Source organism: Mya arenaria, chromosome 3, assembly GCF_026914265.1.
Source record: "Mya arenaria isolate MELC-2E11 chromosome 3, ASM2691426v1".
Classification (NCBI taxonomy): Eukaryota; Metazoa; Mollusca; class Bivalvia; order Myida; family Myidae; genus Mya; species Mya arenaria.
In genome coordinates, this window is record NC_069124.1 from 75,835,379 (window position 1) to 75,852,734 (window position 17,356).

A 17,356-nucleotide genomic window follows, 5' to 3' on the forward strand; every position below is an offset into this window, starting at 1 on the left:
TATAAGATGACGAAACATTTTACCAAATAGTTTCAAACATACTTGAATAGTTGTTATTGCTTTACTGTGTATATCACTTCAAAACATTGTTTACGTTCTTAAATTTGCTATTTATGTGTTGGAAGAGATGATCTTCATAAAAGTATAATGTACTATTACATCTAAGTGCCATCTTTCAACTTCAGCTGACATTGTTACCATAATAACCGCAGCAGTAGCCAAAGTGATAATATAAATGTTTATGTCAAAATGCAGAGAAAATGTACTTTTATGAAACAAAGTTTTTACCAGCACCTGGAAGGACTTTTCAACCAATAATGACAACTCGAAATGCTTACAAGCGTATATTTATCCTCTAATACAACCATGTACAAGTGTTTACAAAGTTTAAAGTAGCTAAATACAAGTATACTACACAAATCATGTCTCCAACGTCATCCATTATTCGCTTCTGTCATCTATGTAGGTTATCGTATTCTATAACGTTGTTTCACCTGCCTGTCTATTATTTAGATAAAGACCGTCCATTCTTCAAATATGGGACAGTCCATTATTGAAATAATAAAGTACGTTACACAGTTCGATAACCTGTATAGAGGACAAATATGACAATGAATGCCGTTACATGAATGTTTTAATGCAATCGAAACTATAGGGACAGGCACACCTATGGGTTTGGTGAGAAACTTCATTATTCCTCATGTATTCACGGATATTTCAAGTGCACTACTGGAGTAGGTCTTTGAGTGTTATGACTAAGTAAGTTCTTCATCTATGTACGGTAGAGTATAGGTGCTTACATCGGCTTATGATTGAAAATAAATAACACGCGAAGAAATCCATCAAATAAATGACATTCAATTTGTTCTGGGCACATCCTGTAATAAAGGCGGTGTTTACTCATGTTCGTGAAGTTGGATTTTTGACAGTTCATTATATGAGAACACAATGTATGGAATTAGGGTCCGAGGAATTTAATTCGGAGGCTCAGATTTAATATTTCATCCTCTTATCAGATATTGGCGATATGTGATTCTGGCGAAGCGGCAGCAGAGGTCGTATCCGGGAGTGAATGTCGAGGAAGGCGACATGCTGGAGTTTCCATAAGCAGAGATATACACAAGAATCGTTGTGAAAATAATGGAAAACAAATAAAAATAGAAACATCCATTAAACTCGGGCTAAATATCCCCGCAGGTGTTATAATTTAACATTTATACATTTCTAATGTTAGTAGTGGCCTCTCCAAAGATTAACCTTTTAATCAACGTTTAGTAATGCCTAATAATGTTATAAACGTATAAAGTAAAACAAATCGTCTGAAGGATTTAGTTAAACGAAGACTCTTATTTGGACTCAATCAAGAATCTGTCTTATACGCGAGCTCACGTAATGTTCTAACAAAATGCCCCCTAGTATACCCTAGTTCAAATGAAATGTAAATTACCATGCTAGTTGGATAGTTTTAAAGCTGCACTCACACAGATTGAACTTTTTGTCTTGGAACGAGCCAAATTTTGCAAATATCCATGGAAACCAGTTAAATAAGACTGCTGACAAAAATTAGATCGCAGATTTTTGTATTTAAGTTCAAAAATTGATGTTTTATGCATTTTTCTTAAACCGTTAGTAACGGTTTAGGCCATACAACATTAATTTTCGAACTGAAATATAAAAATCTACGATCTGATTTTCGTCGGCAATCTCATATCATTGGTTTGCAGATATTTACGCAAAAAAATGCTCTTTCCAAGACAAAAAATAAAAAAGTTATAACATATGGACAATCTGTGAGAGTGCAGCTTTAAAATATGAGTAATACGTAAAATAAGCATTCAATTAGCAATGTGTCCGTGAAATGGCCTGCCAGACTCATATAAATTTGATATTTCTCCTATACCAGTTTTGTCTACATTGTTTCTTGCTGCAGCTCTGACAATAAATCAAAGATAAATTATACCAAAGATAACAAATTTAATACAAGTCGCCATTAACTCACTGAAAACGTACGTTCATACGAGTACTAATTAAAAATAAAATAAAAAAAGCATTTAAAAGCCCAAACTCGGACATCGTTTACGGTGATTTAGACTGCTAAAAAGGTGTAATCTAAAACTGTTGCACTATGAACAAGTATTTAATACAACGCATATATGTATCTACATTATATACTCTTCTTTGGTATGCAAAGAGTTTTTCAAATATTACATATCTGTCGCAAACAAAATGGTCATTTGGATCATCAACAGCTTAGCCAACCAATGGAGATGAATTATACATCAGTCGCGGCGGAAGGACAATGTTTGTGTAGCTACAATCAAAGACCGATGCCAACAATATACAAGGTCTGAATTACACTGGCGACATTGAAGCGCAGTTTCGGGTTGACGAAACAACTTTAAATTGAATATTGCGTAAATCAAGATAACCTTTCAAATGATTATGACGTTAAATTCCACCACCTCCTCCTTCTCCTCCTCCTCCTCCTCCAAATCAGTCGGTTTGCAGTCTATATTATATTACAGCTTTAAAATTGAATATTTGGTAATACACGATACCTTTTTTGAATATAATGAAACGATTTTTATGACGCTTAAATACGCCTGCGGTCGGCCCATCACAGCAGTTATGAACACTATTTGGTCGTGTTTATGAGATGGTATTTTGTCAATATGACTGCTAAACTTATGTGATGCTCTCCGTTCAGATATACCCCGTTAATTAAAGGATATGTGTAAAAGACTACATCATTTTGTACGTCCCGCGCATTTTTGTTTGAAAGCCAATTGATGTTGCAACAAAAATTGAGTTTGGAATAATAAAGAGCTATTTTATATGTTATGTTTGGAAAATTTCGATTGACTTGAACAGAATGCAGCCAACATAATTGATCATTTTATATCTTAAAAAATCAACAATAGTTCAGTTCTTCCCAGAATAATAGTTTGGTTCGTGGTGTAATCCTTTGATTTGTGGAACGAATAGTTCTTTATTTATTTCCTGCTTATGGCCTTCATGATTATGCACCCGTCCAATCTACATACCAATCTGATTCATCAAAACGCTAGGAAAATTGGTTTTGCCTTAACTTTCAACGACTTCTTTGATACTTAAATATAATCATCCAAAAACAGATGAAATAAATGTCTGCAAGTTTTAAGGTCGGACATTAACCGAGAGTTTACCAAACGAAAATGTGCATTTACGTCCAGGAACAAGACAACATGCTGTTTTCTTAACAGTTATTCGTAGTTTTGACGGAATAAAATCTCGAAAACAAACAAGATTCATTGCCGAATCGCACTAATTTCAGCCATTCGAGACTCTCAGATCTTAGAAAATCATTTTTTTTTAAATCGTGTTTTTAATCTGCGTCATTTTCGACGTAATGTACTCGATTATGAATCGGTTAATTATTGCATTCCCGACCCCTTCCTAGTGTTTGTATGGTGATGTATCTCCGCTATTGTAATATGAATTCATTTTGTCCGAAGATATCACTTTTCAAACATGCTGATGCGGCCGGTAGTTCCAATAGATATAAACTGTTTCACGTGCTCCCTTTAAAAACACTCCTTGCCGAAAAGCATATGGCTGTACGTCGACAATAGGAGTTTGATGTGAGGGTGAGTTCTCATTAAGTAGTTTAAACTGTTTCGCCGACCGTTTCAATGGGTGAAACCCCAACATTTATTATTTAAGATATTTGTTTGTATATGAGGTTGGCTTTGTTGTATTTGTTTACGCTCGGTGTCTCTCGTTTAGTGTCTGCTAGATCCTAGTATTCTGCCCCTAAACAGGGTATGTAGTTTCCTTATGTTGTTATGAACATAAGCTATATCTTTTCTCATAAATATGAGTTAATATATTCAGAAAACCATACATCTATATACTCCGAAACAGCTTTCTTCTGAAAGCTCAACATGCATTCGGAGTAGGACATCAGTAGTCTCGGTTTGATTGAAACAGTTCAATAACAGTCACAATAAATACAACACCGTCAACGCCCGAGCGTCGATATGTTCTAAAATGTACCAACAGTCAAAGCCCGGGCACCGACATCAGCAGTCAACGCCTCGTGCAACGACATGTTAAAAAACATACCAGCAGTGATTTTTTGTCAACGGATGCTATTGTTCAATGTGATAGTACAGTAGTATTTTAATTTCCTAGCGATATTTACGGTATTTACATTACTAAAGTATAAACAGTTGAAGGCATGAAGGACAAGATGAGATGCATAATTCAAGTAGATGAAACACATCAACACGTTTTTAAACCACAAACTTATGTGCATTTGTGTTCAGTTACACAATGACATGCTATTTTCCGAACTACTCATCGAATTGATAAAACTTGCGAGAACCTTTTTATAACTCCGCCTATTCCACTTCTATGCTGGCCACTACCAAAGTATCACACAAAAATCTCAACTGCTTACTGATTTTGAGAGTATTTGTATTCAAATAGTTTGTCATTAGTTCGAAAAACGCTATGATAGCTTGGCCTGCCTTCGCTTCAACGACTTTTTTTATGCATAAACACCGTCGTCCCAAAAGAACAAATTGAAGTAATGGAAATCTTGAACGCAATCACGATTCATTGCCGTAATGCAATAAAGTCAGCAATTTGCCATTGAGCATCTCAGGTCTTAGACAAACTTTTCAATTAGTTGTGTTTGGAAACTGCTTCATTTACGACGTAATGCACTCGATTCGCAATTTGTCGTTCATTTTTTTTACCTCTTCCGTCCTATTAGTTGTTATTTTCACTGGCAGAGAAGTCTGCTTTGCCTGCCTGTTCGTGATTATTTGAGATAGTGAATTATATTCAATCTTGTCCACTTACACTGATTTTGAACAAAATATTGAATAATGATACTAATTTATACTTGTTAAATGTTGATTTGTCGATATTTCCGACGAAAATATATAACTACAAACAGTTTTATTTGATAACAACAACATACTTGGTCGACCCGTATCTGCACAATTGATTTAAGTTTGGTTTGTAATTATGAAACGATCATTCTAGTTTCTTCATAGACAATTTGGCAAACATTATGATGGCACATCAACGGTCGATGTTGGGAAAGGTACCATATCAGGGGTATATGCCCCAACATTTCCAGAGGCGAGTACGGCAAATGCCACTACTGTATCAACAGTGTGACTAAATGGTTTTAAGAAATGAAGCAAAGTTCAGAACCTTGCATGATAATGTTCACCGCAAATATACATCCATACACATGGCTATTGTCATCTTTACTGAACACTAGGCTTGTCTGTGAAGTTTTCATTGTACTAATAAGTGTATTCACGGTCTTTTGGGCCATGCTCTTTCAATTTATGTAGGGGTTTTATTCAGAAGTTTGCTGTTAATCAGATGTTTCGATTAAAAGTCTGTGTTATTTTGATTATCCATCATACGTGGTTTGGAAAGTAAAATTTCATTGCTAGGAAAATTGCCTTTGGAATATAGAGGCAATTGAATACGTTGGTTTGTAAAACTCGATAAGCATTGACTGAATACTGGAAACTTCAATGGTTATTTTATTTCCAGAATAAAAAAACAATACTGTACATGTAGTTAAGTTTTTCAAAGAACAAAAGTTTGTTTCGTGATGTATTTCTTTGAATCGTTGAATAGATGTTATTTATTTTTTCAATAATGTCCTTCTTAATAATGCACCCGTCTAATCTACACACAAATCTGATTCATCAAAACGCTATGATAGCTAGGCATGCCTTCGCTTCGACGCATTATTTTATACATAAACACCGTCGTTCAAAAAGAACAAATTGACGGAGTGGAAATCTCGAACGCAATCACGATTCATTGCCGTAATGCAATAAAGTCAGCCATTCATCATTGAGCATCTCAGACCTTAGAAAAACATTTCAATTAGTCGTGTTTGGAGAGCTCTTCGTTTACGACGTAATACACTCGATTAGAAATTGGTCATTTATTTGCATTGCCGGTTCCGTCCTCGTGTTTTTGTTGCCTTGGTTATCCGTCTTCAATGGTTTGCATGGTCCTGATGGATTGAGCGTTCCTAATTTTGATGTCTATTAAATTCAAATATTCTATAATGATACCAATGCAAATTGGCAATTTTGCCGATAGCAGTTAGAAACAAATGACCTGTAGGTGCACACTTGATTTAAGTTTGGTTGCAACTATATCTGGGGCAAAGTTGGTACACCAACAGTCGATGTTGAGAAGTACAGTTTTATTTGATAACAACAAAATACTTGTTCGACCCGCAGGAGCTCACTTGATTTACTTTGCTTCGCAATTATGAAAATATCATTCTAGTATTTTCATTAACAATTGGGCAAACATCATGATTGTACATCAACGGTCAATGCTGAGAAAGGTATTATAGTAGGGGTATATGCCCCCAACATTTCCAAAGGTGGCTAGGGCAAATGCCACTACTGTATCACCAGTGTGACTACATGTTTATGGTTTTAAGAAAAGAAACGAAGTTCAGAACCTTAGATACACAGCAACATTGCATTCTCATAATAATATTTAAAATATTCAGAGGAGATCCTTTACCATGAATATAACGCACCACCTTATTAAATATTAAGCAACATGTAACTTAGTTTATTTCAATTTAAGTATTTTAAAGTCCCATTTACGTCCAATTTATTCATGGAATTCTTCAAACCTGGGAGTAGGATTTGTTATTGGTCCCAGTTCAAACGCACGAGGGAGGGGGCATTCATCGTAGGGTATTAAATCACCCACTGCCTCACGTTCCCAGGTCGGTAATCTTTTCTGTGAGTTTGAAGCGCTCTGAGATGAAATTCCCTTTCATCTCTCCTTCAACATTTATGAAAGTTCTGTTATTTAACACGAACAAAGCTTCGACTAGTTATTAATATTCTAGGGTTTACACGTTCAGAACCTTTCAATATGCGTAAATATTAGTGATGCAAACGAATGGCAAAACTGATATTCGAATATTCGGTAATTCTTTCGATCGAATATTCGATAACCAAAATAAATATTTAAGAAATGTAGTAAACTACTGTTATTGTTCGCTACAGTAATAGCGGGGGCCTTTCATATAACCGGAGCACGCGACGGACCCTTATTTTCCCCAAAATTATACTAAATAAATCCAACAAAATGCAATAGATTTTGAACAAACAAAACTCCAAAATAATTTAAATTCCACAGCATTCATATTTGTTAACAAGGCCATGATCGTAAATTCCCGGTTGAATGTCGTAATGCACCAGCGGATGGTCATCCTGTAGCCTGACGCGCAGCCTCGTTCTGGGATTGATCTCTACTAAAAATAACCATTGAAAAAACAAACCTACCCGGGAATTATTTAAATAATAAAACGAAAAAAACCCTGAATATTTTACTCATCTATTGTACAACAATGTTACACTTCAAAGCGCGGACGTTATAGTGAAACATGGAAAATAATTAAGAGCACATGAAATACATGTTATTCAATCATATCATTACGGAGGTTTGAGCAATATTGCAAAGCTTATTTAGCAGCTATGACACCACTTTGTTGGCTGATTGCGTTTATTCTTTATTGGCATAGTCATTAAAATTTACAGAAAATAATTGAAACTTGCTTGATGTCACTTGTGTTATAGGCAATTTTCGTAAAATTTCGGGTACTGTTTATAGTCGCGACGAAATGTCCCTAATTAACATATGACCCGTGCATAGTGTCATCACGTTCACGCCTCTGGCATTAGGGATCAGTCGTTGTAAAAACAAGACAGGCGTATATATACAACACATTTGCAGGCAAAAGGTTTAATAACATATCAAACAAAACACATCGAATATTCGAATACCGATTGTGACATTCGAATGTCAAACGTTTGATCGAATATTCGAATATTCGTTTGCATCCCTAGTAAATATCTTTTTGAGATCATTTTAGACAAATCTTCGCGCTGGATTAACCTACTTGAACATTCACTTTTCAATTACAGTTTACTTTCCAAAAGATATTGCGTTGTTTTGTTCTTTCTTGTGAATATGTGACTGCTTTTCACAGATGATTCCAGAGTTGGCAAATGTTTGTCAGACGGGAGTTCTGGCAAACGGTTAACAACTGACTGTGATCCCTACAATAAGATTTCGAGGGCCGCAAGTGTCATTGGAGGGAGTTAAATGAACAACAGGAAAAGTGGGTTTCTTTGTGAAAGGATCCTGGGTCCATTTCGCTAACGTATTGGGTCCGAGTTTAACACTCAGGCTCTGTATTTGCTTCTATACTAGCATTTTACAACCAAATTACAGTTCTGCATTTCTGAGTCTGAGTCACAATCTTAGACTCAAGAAGTCAGGGGGAATACGGACCTTCTCTGGTATATCAATGTTTAAGCATTTGATTGTAAGATCCAAGCAAATATTTTGAAAACCAAAAAAAAAATACATTTAAAGAACAAAGGGCCACCACGGCCCTGAATCGCTCATCTGAGATATGTAAAGAAAAACACTTCATATAAATATGTCTTGGGTAGTCTGGCCAATTGACCTCTAGTAGGTCATAAATCAGCTCGACTCCCCGGGATGTTTCTGACTATATCTGTTGTTGTTGTTGAGTTTATAAAGGTCTGCCCGCGCCCTATAATGGCTGCATTATGGCTTGACCCCGTCACATCCCCAAGTGTGACACAAGTAGAATTTTGAATCCAAAGGGGGAGTTTTACCCCCATCGGTTGATGGGATATTCGCTAAAGGAGTAATTTTGTACCCAAAATGCCGCGAAACCTGCGATGAATGACATCTAGAGTGGTCCCACAGCTCTAAATATTGGATATGGTTTCATTTCTCTAGTCTTAAGTACAGTTGTAAATTTGATATTGCATTGTATCTTAAAAAACATTTACGTGTTGCATGGTATTTTTTAAATATACAGGAATATGGCCCCTACTATGACACCAGTGCAATTAGCAGATGCACAGCAGGGGATTATCATGCCAAACATTCCTTAAACTAGGCCTTTGACTGACAGACCAGTTCATAAAGTGCAGAAAAATGCTGTTGATATTTACCCCGTTTCACAATAAAATGAGATAGAAAATGTTGATAACAAAGTCTAAAATAATAATAGCCTTGTGATTTTTTTTATATATATATATATAAACAAGTGATGTTTGTCAAACATTATGCCCCCCCCCCCCTGAGCGCCATGTTGTCAGGATTATATGGACAATTGAATGAAATATGCATGGACTGAAATGACAGCTGATTTGTTGCCGTTAAGGCAGTTTTAAGATTATGACCATTAAAGTGTGAGGATAGAGTGTGTTATGACCATGACCTTTGACTCTATGAACTCAAAATCCAGAGTCATCAGCTGGTCACCAGAAACCTAAATGTCAAGTTCGAGGGCCATGGGTGCAGGCATTGTCAAGTTATCACACAGAAAGTTTTTTTCGTTCAAGGTCACTGTGGCCTTGACCTTTGACTCAATGACCCCTTAAATCATAAGGGGTCATCTACAAGTCAGATGCAACTCCAAGTCAAGTTTGAAGGCCATGGGTTCAGGCATTGTTAAGTTAACACTCGGACAACCTTTTACCATTCAAGATCACTGTGACCTTGACCTTTGGCTCTATGAATCCTAAAAGGGTGATCTACTGGTCAGGCTTAGCATCCATGTCAAGTTTAATGATCATAGGGTCAGGCATTGTTGAGATATCAGTGGGAGAAGATTTGTTAACTTTTTTGCGTTAAAGGTTACTGTGACATTGACCTTGGCCTGATGACCCCTTAAGTCGATAGGGGTCATCTACTTGGCAGGCCCAACCTTCATGTCAAGTTTGATGACCATAGGTCCAGGAATTGTCGAGTTCGCTTTCAAGGTCACTGTGACCTTGACCTTTGACCCCTAAAATCAATAGGGGTCATCTACTGGTCAGGCCCAACCTCCATGTCAAGTATGAGGGCCATGGGTGCAGGCATTGTTGAGTTATCACTCGGACAACCTTTTACCATTCAAGGTCACTGTGACCTTGACCTTTGGCCCAATGACCCCTAAAATCAATAAGGACCATCTTCTGGCTTGGCCCAACCTCCAAGTCAAGTTTGAGGGCCATGGGTGCAGGCATTGTCGAGTTATCACTCGGATAACCTTTTACCATTCCAGGTCACTGTGACCTTGACCTTTAGCCCAATGACCCCTAAAATCAATAGGGACCATCTTCTGGCCAGGCCCAAACTCCAAGTCAAGTTTGAGGGCCATGGGTGCAGGCATTGTCGAGTTATCACTCAGACAAACTTTTACCATTCCAGGTCACTGTGACCTTGACCTTTGGCCAGATGACCCCCAAAAACCATAGGTGTCATCTCCTGGTCAGGTCAATTCTCCAAGTCAAGTTTGAGGGCCATGGGTGCAGGCATTGTCGAGTTATCACTCAGACAACCTTTTATCATTCAAGGTGACTGTGACCTTGACCTTTGGCCCGATGACCCCAAAAAACAAAAGGGGTCATGTACTGGTCAAGCCCAATTCCAAGTCAAGTTTGAGGGCCATGGGTGCAGGCATTGTCAAGTTATCACACAGAAAACCTTTAACCATTCAAGGTGACTGTGACCTTGACCTTTGGCCCGATGACCCCCAAAAACAATAGGGGTCTTCTACTGGTCAGGCCCAACCTCAAATTTAATTATAAGGGCCATGGGTGCAGGCATTGTCGAATTATCACTCGGACAACCTTTTACCATTCAAGGTCACTGTGACCTTGACCTTTGGCCCGATGACCCCCAAAATCAATAGGGGTCATCTACTGGTCAGGCCCAACCTCCAATTCAATTATGAGGGCCATGGGTGCCGGCATTGTTGAGTTATCACTCGGAAAACCTTTTACCATTCAAGGTCACTGTGAACTTGACCTTTGACCCGATAAGCCCCAAAAACAATAGGGGTCAGCTACTGGTCAGGCCCAACCTCCAAGTCAAGTTTGAGGGCCATGGATGCAGGCATTGTCAAGTTATCACTCGAACGACCTTTCACCATTCAAGGACACTGTGACCTTGACCTTTGGCCTGATGACCCCCAAAAACAATAGGAGTCATCTACTGGTCAGGCCCAACCTCCATGTCAAGTTTGAGGGCCATGGGTGCAGGCATTGTTCAGTTATCACTCGGACAAGCTTTAAAATTATTTTACCATTAAAGGTCACTGTGACCTTGACCTTTGACCCGATGACCCCCAAAATCAATAGGGGTCATCTACTGGTCAGGCCCAACCTTCATGTGAAGTTTGATGACCATACGTCCAGGAATTGTTGAGTTACCACTCGGACAAGCTTTGGTCTACCGACGGACCGACCGACCGACCGACCGACATGCCTGTGCAAAGCAATATACCCCTCTTCTTCGAAGGGGGGCATAATTATATCTGTTTATATATATATTATACACATGTTTAAAGTGGCAACCTTTTGCATATTGTTGAGTTGTACTAATGTTTATTCAAAAACAATTCATGTATTTCATGCAATCTGAAGGCTAAAGGCTTTACTGGTCAAAATTTTAATGGACGTGTTTACTGTCCCAAATTTCAAAACAGTTATTACTACATTAACAAATACAATATGGTCAGTTTTGTTTTATTTATTTGTCATTACATATAAGCTTGTTTAATAGCAGTGATAAAATACAATAAGTTTCAAATCTGCAAAACAACTAAATAATATGTCAATTAAAAACAAAAGTAAAGATATATACCCCCCCTTAAAATAATTAGTTACATTCAGCCATTTACTAATGCCCATACACCGTCCATATTTCAGTTATCAATATGATAATTAAGAAAACAGCTGTCAAGAGTATAACATATTTCAAATATTATCTAGGTAAACACAAATCGAGCATGATCGCGCATTCAACTACCATTTGACAGATTCTGTTGTCTATTATTTTTGCAGACTTGCAGACAGACACACACTTATGTTATTATAAGTGATGCATACTTTTTGTGTTCATTGAAAAGAAGTCAAAGAAAAAAACACACAAAAAAGTGGAAGACTAATTCTAATAAGTAAAATTAACATAAATCATTGTATGTAAACATAAGAAAGAATACCAGTAACAATATGGCCTCAATTTCTCAAATTCTTAAGTGTTACTCACTTCATTATCTTTCTTCATTTAGCATGAAGCTTACTTAAACATGATTTTATAAAACAAAAATTAGTTTATCTTATTGATCTTAATTATTATTTACTTTAAAAGCCACAAAACTCTTAAAAAAGAGAATGTTACAAAATTTATTCCAAATCAAAAATAGCGTGCTGAGCTTGATCATGTTATAAGAGACTTAAGATGTTTGGAGAAATTGGGGCCAGGAGATGTAGTCACATTTGAAATCAACCTACTGTCTCCGTGATTTAGTATCGAGAAAAGATGAAAAATAAAATTAAACTTCATCAAAATAAATCCTGAAAGTAATCAAAATAAAACAGAAGAAGCATATGTCCGCAAACAAAAACTTAACAAATATCAATGCAAAAACTCTAGCTTGAATAAACAGTGTACAGGTAAGAACACATGTCAAATGTGGAAACAACATTCAGCCATACATCTGCATAGTTACTCATGCGTCCATAATCACTCTTGAGTCTGAGAATCAGAAAAACTAATTCTTAAATGCCACAAAATATATTGCATATTTGTTTTGAACAAAAGATGTAAAAAAAAATTATGAAACAAGTAACTTGAAACGGATACAGCACATTCTACTCTTGTGAAAGAAAAAAATAATTTGAGTCGTAAGTCTCAAACTCAGACTCGACCTTAGTGAGTAGGGATGGGCCTTGTAATTAACTTATAAACTCTATGACTCTGTAACACCACACATACATGGAATGTATAAAGCACTAAAGAAAGATGTCATTTAGTAATGCTTACTGAAAGGAAGACATGCTTGTATTAGAATAGAAACAAACATGTTAAACAACTTCTTGCAGCAGAAGTTTTGAATGAAAAGCTAGTTTAAATACTTCTACAAATAAATGAAATGCAGATCATAAATGTGTTGACATTGCACTTAGTATGTATATAAAATTAAGTTTTTGAGTAATAAAAATAGTTCAAAAGCCTGCTCTTATAAGGATTATTTTAATCAAACATATTACCAGTCCACTGGTCTGTCTCTTTTTGTTTATACTACATTTATAATAGTGCCGGTAGTTGTAACAGATGTTCCTCAGATGAAATATTAATGAACTCGGTTAAAGTTTTCAGCTTTAATTAACTGTGTTGTAATAATGACCCTTTTACTTTAGCATCTTCGTTAAACAACAAATATGTCAAACCTTCCATACAAACAGACAGGCGATTACATTTGGTGTACTAAGCAGACATAAAATCCTGTACAATATCTACAACAATCTTAAAACTTATATACAAATTATACAACAGATATACAGAAATAAATAGCAGATGATAGGAATTATATACAATTAATAGTTTTAGATGTATACATTAATGACCACATTAAAAGAAAATGACATCACATAATCAGCACCAAAATATTTTAAATAAACGGTTTCTTTTAAATCCAACAGGGTGAACATCATAGATTTAGATTTAGATTTATGTATGCGAAATTTTTTAAAACTGTAACAGAGAGCACAACATTAAAACCTTACAAAAATAAACTGACTCTTGGATATAACATCTCTAGGAATGAATGTTTACAATATGGAATGAAAACTCCACAATTGATTGGAAACTGACCGATACTTAATACACTTTTGATATTAATCAATATGTATTTGAAGATTTCATAATGGCATGGGTAATTTTATTGCTAATGAATTATCTACACATTTTAAAAAATGCTTATTTGCACATTATGCAAACTATAATATACTATACGTAGTTATTTTAACAAGAGGGCCCTGAAGGCCCTGTATCGCTCACCAAATCCTTGCTGTAATAAGTACATTCTGACCAGGTTTCATATAGATAAAGTAGAAAATATGGCCTCAACAGTGTTTTAACAATGTTTTCAATGATTTGACTTTGTGACCTAGTTTTTGAACTCAGGTTACCCAGTTTCAAACTTGACATAGACTTCATAAACACAAACATTCTGACATAGTTTCATGGTGATCAAAGAGAGAATGTAACCTCTACAGTGTTTACAAAGTTTTTCTATGATTTGACCTAGTGGCCTGGCTTTTGACCTCTCATTACCCAGTTTCAAACTCTACCTAAGGATCATCGAGAATAACATTCTGATCAAGTTCCACGTACATATGGTCATAAATGTGGCCTCTAGAGTGTTAACATGCTTTTCCTATTATTTGACCTGGTGACCTAGTTTTTGACCACACATGACCCAGATTCGAACCTGGCCTAGAGCTTATTAATATTAACATTCTAACTTAGTTTCATGAACACACAGTCATAAATGTGACCTCTAGAGTGCTAACAAGCTTTTCCTATGATTTGACCTAATGACCTAGTTTTTGTCCACACACGACCCAGATTCAAACTTAACTTAGCGATTATTAATATAAACATTCTGAACAACTTTCATGAAGATACAGTCATAAATGTGACCTCTAGAGTGTTACCAAGCTTTTTCTTAAATTTGACCTGGTGACCTAGTTTTTGACCGCACATAACCCAGATTTGAACCTGGCCTAGAGCTAATCAATATAAACATTCTGACTAAGTTTCATGAACATACAGTCATAAATGTGACCTCTAAAGTGCTAACAAGCTTTTTCTATGATTTGACCTTATGACCTAGTTTTTGACCACACATGACCCAGATTTTATCTTGACTTCAAGATTATTAATATAAACATTTTGACCAACTTTCATGAAGATACAGTCATTAATGTGACCTCCAGAGTGTTAACTAGCTTTTCCTTCAATTTGACCTGGTGACCTAGTTTTTGACAGCACATGACCCAGATTCGAACTTGACCTAGAGATTATTTATATTAATATTCTGACCAAGTTTCCTGAAGATACAGTCATAAATGTGACCTCGATAGAGTTAACAAGCTTTTCCTTTAACTTGACCTGGTGACCTAATTTTTAACCCCAGATGACCCAATATTAAAGTCGTCCAAGATTTTATTGAGAGTAACATTCTGACCAAGTTAAATTAACATTGTGCCCAAATTGTGACCTCTAGATTGTTAACAGTCAAATTGTTGACGACGGACACGGTGATCACAATAGCTCACCTTGAGCACTTCGTGCTCAGGTGAGCTAAAAAGGGACAGACATGTACAGACATGGGAACATGTTTCTGAATAGCAGATATAGAAATCAATCATAACTGACATCTGGCCACAGCAAGATGTTGAATCTTTAATACGAAGGTTTACCCCTATCTAATGCTTAAGTATATTTCATACAGCCAAACCAGTCTAGTAAATTTTGAGTTTGACCAGACCTTAAATTAAATTTCATTCAATTTTAATGTACATTGTTGACTAGGCTGCATAAACTCTTTCAAATGTATGAAAGGTTAAATACATCAATCTACTGACATTTGCCATTTTTGCTTTAAGTCTAATATGAGCATAAACAAATACATAAAAATGTATAATGAGCGAGTATAATGTGTTATATGGTCCCACCCTGACACAAGTCCTGTAATTCATCACACACATGAAACACTAAAAACAGATTTCATCACTTTTGACATTATGCCTAGATTAGCTAAAGTTAAAGTAGTTACTGAACACATGTGCACACTAAGCGATGGATTAACTAGCAAATCCAGACATCAGTTACTGTATCACAAATCTAGACCCTCTTATCACATTCTGTAACGCAGCATCATGTCACCATGGCAACCAATCACAATGCACGTAACCGTGCCAACAGTTTTTCAGCATCAGATTCATCTCCTTGTTCATGGTTGCTGCCGCGGCGACCGGAGCTAGGTTTGGCCACAGGAGAGTCTGTAAGCGTGTCCTCAAATGATATTTCACGGGTCACTGAATTCTCTACATTGAAGAGGTTTGTGCGAGATCGGGATCTTGAAAGTTGAGCACGTCGTTCAGCTGAAATGTAACAGATAGTTCATTAAAAATAAAATAACTGAAACAAAATTCAATGCAATCAATCCAATTAGAGCAGTAACAGAAGTATGCTACAGCGTTTTATCAATAAACTGATTAAGGTTGGAGAGATGATCTTCGCAATACAGAAAGTACTATCACATCATTGAAGGTTGATGATTTCAATCATGATACAATGGCGCCAGCTACGAATTACAGATGACAACGATAATTAGTTTGTCAGTCAATGTCTTAAAAAATGTAGAGAAAATGTACTTTACAGAAACAAAGTGTTTTTTTAGCTCACAAAATGACGCAATTGGAAGGATTTTCCAACAAGATTGTAGAAAATACTGGCCAATGCTTACAAGCCTACCTAAGTTTACAAATGTAACTAAATACTATTAAGTACTACACAATATATATCAGCATCTAATTAAAAAAAAATTAACAACAATGCATGTACAGCAACTAAATAAGAGCGCTAACTATCGCAAAAAAATGCCTGTCCTCTTTTTAGGACACCCAAGTTTGGTGAAAAGTGGTTGTACATTAAGACAAATTCAAAGAGAAGACACAGTTTAACCAATTCAAGGGTCATAACTCTGGAGTGTCTAGAGGGATGTGGCTAGTTATAGACCTTGTTCGTGATATTATGCCTATACACATTCTGACCAAATTTGGTGATGAATGGCCAAAGGTTTAAGTTATTGATCGAACAAGACTGATTTTACGTAAATTTATAACTAAATGGCGTTAACTCTTGAGTGACTAAAGCCATATGCTGGTTATCAAACTTGTCTTAGATGTAATGCCCAAACACATTCTAACTGAATTTCGTGATGATTGGACAAAGGATTCTAAATATATTGGTTAGACATGACCAAATTTTATAATTTAAGGCTGATAACTCTTGTGTGACTAAAGCCATAAGGCTGGTAATTAAACATGTCTGAGATGTAATTCCCAAACACATTCTGACTGAATTTTGTGATGATTGGACAAAGGTTTCTAAAAAATTTAATTGAATAAGAAGATTTTAGGTAATTTCTATAATTCAAGGGCGATTACTCTTGAGTAACTTAAGCAATATGGCTGATTATTAAAATCGTCCAAGATGTTATTCCCATACACATTCTGACCAAATTTGGTGATGATTGGACGAAAGCTTCTAAAATTATTGATTGTTCAACATACTGAATGACACCTGCACGCTGGTATGCCCCAGGTGAAACTATTACATGTCCTGTTCTATGAACCGGCATATAAAAAGGAATAAAAAGAAAGTTTTCCCAAGTTCCAATGAACTTTCTCAGCTG

General features: G+C 36.1%; 1 protein-coding gene across 19 annotated transcripts in view; it reads right to left on the bottom strand.

Moving 5' to 3' along the window:
- Nucleotides 1-11,601: 11,601 nt before the first annotated feature.
- The window catches only part of LOC128228947 (protein diaphanous homolog 2-like), a 50,244-nt gene continuing 44,489 nt past the window's right edge, over nt 11,602-17,356 (bottom strand). For 13 of the 19 annotated variants that reach the window (XM_052940510.1, XM_052940511.1, XM_052940528.1 and 10 more), the window contains one exon: nt 11,602-16,040. In XM_052940510.1, coding sequence (XP_052796470.1) covers nt 15,835-16,040 — 206 coding nt within the window. In that variant the 3' untranslated portion in view covers nt 11,602-15,834. The remainder of the gene's footprint in view (nt 16,041-17,356) is intronic. The other 6 variants (XM_052940519.1, XM_052940518.1, XM_052940526.1 and 3 more) reach the window with 3 other exon arrangements.